The sequence below is a fragment of the Colletotrichum navitas genome (genome assembly GCF_030913465.1).
Source record: "Colletotrichum navitas strain CBS 125086 chromosome Unknown LY79scaffold_93, whole genome shotgun sequence".
Lineage (NCBI taxonomy): Eukaryota > Fungi > Ascomycota > Sordariomycetes > Glomerellales > Glomerellaceae > Colletotrichum > Colletotrichum navitas.
Genome location: NW_026850639.1, coordinates 150813 through 159653, shown reverse-complemented (window position 1 = coordinate 159653; position 8841 = coordinate 150813). Strand labels below are relative to the sequence as shown.

At 31.1% G+C, this 8841-nt stretch overlaps 1 protein-coding gene across 1 annotated transcript; it reads left to right on the top strand.

Moving 5' to 3' along the window:
* The first annotated feature begins 7555 nt into the window (after positions 1-7555).
* On the top strand, positions 7556-8356 carry LY79DRAFT_568769 (uncharacterized protein). The gene has a single exon (XM_060558990.1). It carries the CDS (start codon positions 7732-7734, stop codon positions 8305-8307), a length of 576 nt encoding a protein of 191 aa, XP_060409034.1. The 5' UTR covers positions 7556-7731; the 3' UTR covers positions 8308-8356.
* The last annotated feature ends 485 nt before the right edge of the window (positions 8357-8841 follow it).

Genomic DNA, 8841 nt, shown 5'->3' with positions numbered 1-8841 from the left:
TAGTGGCCTTAACCCTCTTTTAAATACTTATTTATACTATAAGTAGTTAGTAAAAAAGAATTCTTTAGCCTTATTAATATAAAGGACTTTACTATTATTAGTATAAGTATTACCTAATTTATAAGTAATACTTACCTAGGTATTATATCTCTTTTTTTTAATATTATACTTATTAGCTAGCTATTTACTTATTATAGTACTATAAAACTAGTAGTATAAATTTATTTACTTAGTAAGCTTATTAAAGGCTAGCTTTTATATAGCTACCTTAAAAGTATTTAGCTTATAGCTTTAGTAAAGTATAATAAGCTTAGTTATAAAGTAGTAGGTTAAGTTAGTATTTTATAGTATATAAAGCCTTTTTTTAGCTTAACTAATACTTCTAATAGATAATTATATATTATTATCTTTATTTACTAAAGAAAGTATAACTTTACTACCTTTATTACTTATACCTAGTGTAAAAGGTTAGTACTACCTTCTAATAGGTGTATAGTAACTTAATATAATTAATCTAGACTAAGGAGAAAAGGCTAATTACAGTAGTATATACGTTGTATACATAAGGTTAAATAGGGGTACTAACTAAGTGCTAACTAAGTGCGCCTACCTTGCTAGCTTATGCGTTGTAGTAGGCAAAGCCCTGCTGCACTTACTGTAGCTTTAGCCTATAACATATGCCCTCTCCCTGCTAGCAGTTAGAAAAATAAGGTTCCTAGGCCCTACTAGCCCTCTGTTGTATATAACTATAGAAACTTAGCCTATAGTTATTACTTAGCGTAAACTACCTAACGTTTTTTCTTTTTTCCTTTTTTCTTTAGGCCTCTTCTTTAGTATTATAAGTATTTTTTTTACTATTATACACTATTATTATAAAGTAATTATTTTACTAATATAGTCCTTATTAATTAAAGATAATTAAAATTAGAAGATACTAGTAAGTTACCCTTATAAATATATATATATATATATATAGACTTACTATTAATTTATTACTAACTTATTATATTATAGCCCCTACTTTAGCTAAAGCCTTTTACCTAAGGGCAAAAAGTAGCTTATGCCTAAGACCTTATTACTACTGTTAACCCTAAGTGTACTCCTATTATACTAGTCTATAAGTTAACTTATACTTATATTATAGTAGATTAATAGCTAACGTTAAAGATAGTCCTTTTCTTTTATACTACCTATAGTAAAAAAGGTCTATCTTTTAGTAAGCACTATCTAGTGTCTTTCTTACTAGTTATATACTAACTACCTAGTAAAGGACCCTATAGTACCTTACTATACTAAGAATATAGTGTCTAGTAGCACCTACTATACTCTTTATATATTAGGTAACTAACCTTACTAGAGGGTATAAGTCTTCTATTTCTTATGTTTATTACTCTTTTATATACTAATCCTTTTCTTAGATACCTATTACCTTATAGGCCTCTATAAGCTATAGACACTACTACTACTACTATTACTAATAGCCTTATAAAAGACTTTACTTTTAAGGTGTCTATACTACTACTACTAAGGCCTAGTTAGTCTTAGTGCACACTAAGTAGTAGGCTACCTATATAGCTTAAAAGAGCACTAAGAGTATACACTTATATAAGTAAGCTAAATCTAAGGTATAGCCTAATACGCCTATAGTATAGCCTATAGCTACCTCTTTTTTCTTAACTAGCTACTACTACTACTACTGCTACTACTATTACTAATATAGCTATCTTTTTGTCTAGTAGGCCTAGCCTAGGTAGTTTTATAACTACCTAGGCTAAGTAGCTTATTATAGCCTAGGAGAATATTACTAGCTCTTTAGCTACTATAAGTGCTATTATCTTATTATTTTATAAATATAGCGCTAATTAGTTACTTACTTATATAGTTTACTAACTTTATCTATGCCTAAGGCGTCTACCTTATGTCCTTTAATCTAGGAGACTACTAGTAAGGTAGTCTCTCTTATGCCTTTAAGGTGCCTTAGTATTATTCTACCTTACTACTATTATAGCCCTCTAGGGGTTTAATTTTACTTGTTAACTATAGCTAAATAAAGAATTATTTATCTTATGTTTTTTTATCTTTTTATATATAGTCTATACTTCTATTATATTTATTAATTAGCCTATATTTATTTTATAGTTATCTAAGGCTATAGTGTCTTTTATTAACTTAATAGGCTTTTAAGTAGGCTTTATATAGCCTTCTTAGTGTACTAACGCCTATTACTCTTTTGCTTTATATTTTTTATACTACTTAGTGCCTAAGATCTTAGTTATTTACTATTCCTCTTCTTTATCTTAATAACTAGTAAAAGTTATATATTAGTAATATACTACTCTAGTAAAAGGTTATCTACTATATAGTATAGTAAGTTAATATAAAGTAGTTATAGATATTACCTAGTATATTTAACTTTACTACTAGGGGGTAATAACTTAGTAACCTAATACTTATAGTATAGCTAGTTAAGTTTTTAATTTAGCTAAGGAGAGTAATAATTTTATATAGATAACTACACTTGTTACTAATATAAAAGCGCCTTACTATACTCTCTGTTTATTTACTAATTTCTATATAACTTCTTAAGCTACTATAGTAGTAGCCTAGGCTATAGTAGTTATATTAACTATCTATTATACTAATTATTATATAGCTTCTTTATATAAATCTATTACCTTAGGTATATCTTCTTTAATTATAATAAGGTTAATATAATACTTATGCTCTAGAAAAAAGAGGCTTATACTAGTAGCTATAGTAATATAATTATTAATTAATAGTTATATTACTAGTAAGCACTATACCTAATTCCTTAGAGGTAACTTATATAGGTATATAGTATTACTTAGACTTCTTAATTAAACCTCTTAGTAGTACTATTACTTTATAGTAGTAGAAGGTACTAAGTTATTATATTATTTAGTAAGTGTATAAAAGTAGCACTAAAAGTAGCTTATTTAGTTACTTCCTAGTTACTTACTATACTCTTAGGTATACTATAAAAGCAAAAGTAGTAATTTAAGAAGCACTTTATATAACTTTCTACCTCTATAGTTACTATAGCTTTAAGGATTACTAATTTACTTAGTTAGTTAATAATAACCTATATATATTTAGCCTAGTCTAGCCTTAACATAGGAGGTTAGTAATAAAGTCTATTAATAAGTTACTTTAGAGGCACTTAGTACACTAAGTAGTTATAAAAGGCCTTCTTTACTTTTTACTATACCTTCTACTACTGTATATATTATAGTTATAGATAAAGTAGTATACTACTTACTTACCTAGCTAATAGAACTAATATAATAGTATCTCTAGTGTACTATTATACCTAGGGTAGCTAGTAATAGTTAAGTTATAGCTTTATTAGATTAACTAGGTGTATAGGCTATTATTAAGGGATTTAGAGTCCTAGCTACCTAGCACCTATAGCTTTCCCTCTAGGTAAGTTAAGACTTATTATTAAGCGTATAGTCTATAACCTAAATATATAGCTATAGGGTAAAGGAAGCTTATAGGCACTATTAAAGATAGCCTAGTAAACTCTTAAAACAAGGTATTACTGTCTATGTTAAGTCTATAGTTACTATAGGTTAATATTATTAAAGGTAGTTATATATAGTATAAGTAGTACGCCTACGCTATATACTATAGGTATTATAGCGTTAAGATTATTTAAATAATTTACTTTACTTCTGTTTATTATCTTAACCCTTTAGGGTGTCTTGTTTAACTATAAAAGTATATCTAGGACTACTACCTTTTTCTTAGCTAGTATATTATTTTAAAGTTATACTTTAATAGGACTTTGCTTACTAGCTTAATATTCTATTAGTTTTTACTTCTTTATAAAGTATTTAGGACTTATAGTCTATAACTACTATAAATACACTTTTAGTGCTTTTAAGCTTTACTCTTTATATACATAGGCAGTTAATAATAGTAAGTATCTCTTTATTATAGATTAGGTAGTTATACTTAGTAGAAGTAAGTTTATATAAGTAAAAGGCAATAGGTTAGTGCTAGCTATACTGTCTTTTATATTAGTGTACTACTAGTAGTATAACCTAAGTAGTTAGTCTTTATAAATATTAGTGCCTATAGATTAAAGTTATATAATAGAGGGGTATATTAAAGTACTCTTTAATATTATAGAACACCTTCTTATAATCTTTACTTTAGTAAAAGTTATATCCTTTTTTATTAGCTTTATAAAGGGAGCTACTATTATAAAGTAGTTATTAATAAATATCTAGTAGTAGTTAGTAAACCCTAGAAACTTTAGACTCTTTAACTAATTTAAGTACTAACTATTTACTTATAGTGTATATTTTATCTTTGTCTATAGATATACTTTAACCTACCTTAAGTATAAACCTAATGTACTTTACCTTTTTAACACTAAATTTACTTTTAGCTATATCTAGGCTAAGCCCTTGTGTATATAACTTTATAAGGACTTTATATACTTTTCTTTATAGTCCTCTTTAGTACTACTTAAGTAAATAAAGATATTATTAAAGTATATAGTAATATAGTTATTAAAGAACTTATATAGAGTATTATTAATAAAGTATTACTAGCTTATAAAGCGTTAGTTAACCTAAAAGGTAAATAAGCTATTTAAAAGCCTATAATATATATAGAATATAGTCTTATACTTATCTCCTTTAGTTATCCTTATCTTATAGAATACTACTATAATATTTACCTTAGTATACTACTTTACTACTCTTACTTATTAAAGGGTCTTAGTAATTAAGGGAAGTAAGTAGTAGTCTTCTTTATAATAGTGTTTAGTTATAGTAGTTATAGTAAAAGCGTAGGCTACTGCCTAGTTTATATATAAATAGCACTAGTATACCTATAGTAAAGCTACTAGTATATATAAATCCTTTATTAAGGAGGTCTTTTAGTGTTCTCTTAAATATAAGTAGCTTCTTATATAATATACTATAAAGTAGTCCTTAAGGTAATATAGCGTTAGGTTTAAGGTTAATATAATAGTCTTAGCCTAGTTAGTACTAAGGAACTATTATTAAGGTGCTTAGGTTAAATAGGTTACTATATTTATTATAAACCTATTATAGTAAGGCTATAATTACTATAGCTTATTAGGTTACTTTATTTACCTTTAGTATTAGTGCCTTTTATATATTAGCTAGGCTAATAGCTATTACTTATAGGAAGGCCTAGCTATCCTTATTAAAAGAGAGTAGTACTTTTATTATATATACTCTTTATAGGTAGCTTATTAATAAAGTATAGTAAAGAGGGGTATACTTACTATATACACTACTTAGATTTCTTAAACTTTAGCTAACTTTTTTAGCCTACTAGTTATAATATAAGGTTAGTATAGCTATAGTAGATAGTATATTTAGCTATATTAAATATAACTTTATTATCCTTTATCTAGGGCTTCCCTAAGAAGACATCTTAGCCTAGATTAGGTATAATATATATATAGATACACTAGTAATAACTACTTAACTTTAACTTAAATACTACTACACCTTTAGTTATTATAGGCTAAGTGTTATCTATAAATCCCCTTAAGGGGGTCTTATACTATAAGATATATAGAAAGTACTCTTAGTATATAAAGTAGCTACTTACTATTATATAAGTATTATAGCTAGTATTAGTAAAGGCTTAAATATAGGAACCTTTATTAATATAGGCATCTAGTAGTACTAATAGTTTAATTATTTTCTTGTTATATAAAAACTTTTTTTAACCTTTATATTCTTTACTTATTAGCTTTAAGGCCTAATTTTACCTTAGAGTTACTTTTTTTTAAGTCTTTACTATTAATGTCTTTTTCTTTATTATTGTCTAATAAAAGCTCTTTAATATATATAAGGGCTACTATTTTAGCTATATATACTACTAGTTATATAGTAGTATATTATTTAGTAATATATCTCTTCTTTTAGTAATAGAAGTATACTTAAGTATCTTTATATATACTACTGTACTTTATTAGTGTTTTACTATTGTTCTTATAAGAATAGTTTTTATTACTTAGTTTCTAAATAGACCTTATTATTATAGTATTACTATTAGTGTCCTTGCGTAGAGGAAAGCACTACTTTTAAAAAGGCATAAAAGGTCTTTAACCTTCTAGGATACTTTAGTAATCTACCTAACTTACTTATTATAGTTATTAAAAGGAAGACACTTACTAATATAGTATAAACATATAGTAAAAGTATATTTATAAGGAGTATAATATATATATTATAGTCCTAGGACTACCTACTAGCCTTTACTAGTGTCCTTTTAAACTTAAGGTAAAAGGATAAAAAGGTTTTATTATCCTTTATATAAATAAAGACTAGTGCACTAGCTATATACTACTTTATATTAAGGTTACTATAGGTATACTCTAAGTACTATAGGAATTATTTAAGGTTATAGTTATATTATTTACTACTTTACTAGTAGAATATAAAGATAATATATTATAGTCTAATCTCTAGGCATATATTAATAAAGTACTATACTTTATAATTATTTATAAAAAAGGTATAATTAAGCTTTATTTTATTATATATTTAGTATAACTATAAGGGAAAGTTATAGCGTAGGCCTAAGAACTTCTTAGGCAAAGGTAATAGCTTCTAGGCCTATAATTAAGAGCTAGCTTTCTGCGTAGGTATAGTAGGTGCTTATATAAATTTAATAGGTGTTTACATAGGCCTAGCGCCTATAGATATAGGTTTAGTGCTCTCTTGTGTAGTTACTGTACTTTTTTTTGTTAGCGTTATAGCACTTTGTTTAATAGCTATTATATTAGCTTAAAGGCTTAGGATAGTATTATGTATTTTAAGCAAGGCCTTGCGCACAAAAGCTGCCTCCTCCTGCGCTAAAGTAGGCATATTACTAAGCTTACTTATTAGTTAGTTAGAGAGTCTAGATATATAAAGGGTTAGTACTACCTTTTAATAGGTGTATAGTAACTTAATATAATTAATCTAGACTAAGGAGGGAAGGCTAATTACAGTAGTATGTACGTTATATACGTAAGGTTAAATAGGGGTACTAACTAAGCGCTAACTAAGTGCGCCTGCCTTGCTAGCTTGTGCGTTGTGGTAGGCAAAGCCCTGCTGCACTCACTGTGGCTCTGGCCTATAACACCTAGCTATAGCTACTTAACTCTTTTTTACCTCTTTAGCTATAGTAGTAGTACTATACTTTTAGTTAAGTCTTTAATAATAAGTATAGTAATAACTATACTATTATTATTAATTAATAAGCCTTCTTTTTACTACTAGTTATTTATTATAGTATTTAATAATAATAATAATAATAATAACTTTACTTATAACTATAAAGTACACTACTATTAATAGTATTATAAGGAGAAGTAATAAAGCTTATCCTATAGGCCTTGCGCAGTAAAAGGAAGGCAGTAAGGTAAGTAATTAAGCACAAGGATAGCAATAGTACATCTTGTGGGCCAAGGTTTTACTTAGCAGCGATTAGCTAATTAATAAGTAGCTCTTATTCGAGGTACAGGCTGTTATCCAACTTCGCCGCCGTTGCCGATCAGGGCCCTAGTACGCCTGTCGGTATCACGATAGCGGCGGCCCCGCGCGCTTCGTCTATTTCCTGCGCTTGTCGTCGACGCCGTGCGATGTCATCTCACACAGTGACGGTTTATCAGGATCATCAAATGACCCCGAGCATGACCGGCGCAATACGAAGGAACATTCAGACTTTAGAATGGGCTTGGCTATTATTGCAAGCGGCTTTGTCAATGGTGATGATGCAAGTCTACCAGTCTCTGAGAGGCGGACAAACAAACACGAACAAAACAAGAGAACACCGGCACTATGCAGCGTTCAGTGCCCGCTGTCGACCCGGATGGATGGAGCTGACGCCCGACAAATGACCCATCCCTTTTCACCTCGTCGGATAATCCTGGCTGACAGTCGGTTTCTGTCCGTCTCTGTCCAGCCTGACTTCCGAGCCGATGGTCACGACCGGACCCAGATCAGCAGTCTCTTGGTTCGACACGGGGTGGGGCTTTTGGTGAAGAAAAGAAATCGGGCAACGCAAGCACTTCGTACATACGACACGACACCCCTCCGCGAAAGAAAGGAGGCAAAAAAACCGTGTCGTGTCTCGTGCCTCAGCAGAGCCCGCCGAGAGCGGTCAAGGGTCTTGATCGAGCCTAGTGCCGATTCACCAACCCAACGAAGAGACCAGGGGCCCGCCCCGCAAAACGCCACGCGACGGCGAGACAACGGCCAATCTTCCCCAGCTTTCCCTCGTCTGCTTATGTCGGCGAACTCGTGACCTGCGCGAGGTGGCTGCTCTCTCCGAGAATGGGTCAGGCTAAGGGAAGGGAAAGGGGGGGGGGGGGGGGTTCCCCGGGGGGGAAAGGCACTGGACTGGAGTCCCCGGCTTGTTAGTCAGCCCCAAAGGGGAGGGGCTGGCCCCTAAAACCACGTCCGTCTGATTTGCTGGTGAGGTTTGTGTGTCGTTTTTTCCAAATGTTTTGGTGCTCGTAGTGGCTTACGCCGCCCATCGCACGCCACTGACGAGTCAATCGGCTGCTAAACTCAACTGCTGTCTCTCTCTGTTTTTATGCACTCTCTCTTCGTCTCTTGTCTTCCTCTCTGTCTGTGGTTGCCCCGCGACCTAGGCCAAACCGTGTTCATTCCAGATCTGTCTGGAACAGACAGGCGATCAGTTCTGTTGGTATATGGAGCCATCGGCTGGGTCGATGCTGGCTGGACGTGACAACCATGCATCTCCCTGGTTCTGCCACGTTATGGTTTGCATTTTCGGAGGTACATGTGTCTGTGGCGCTGTCGTTATGGACAAGAT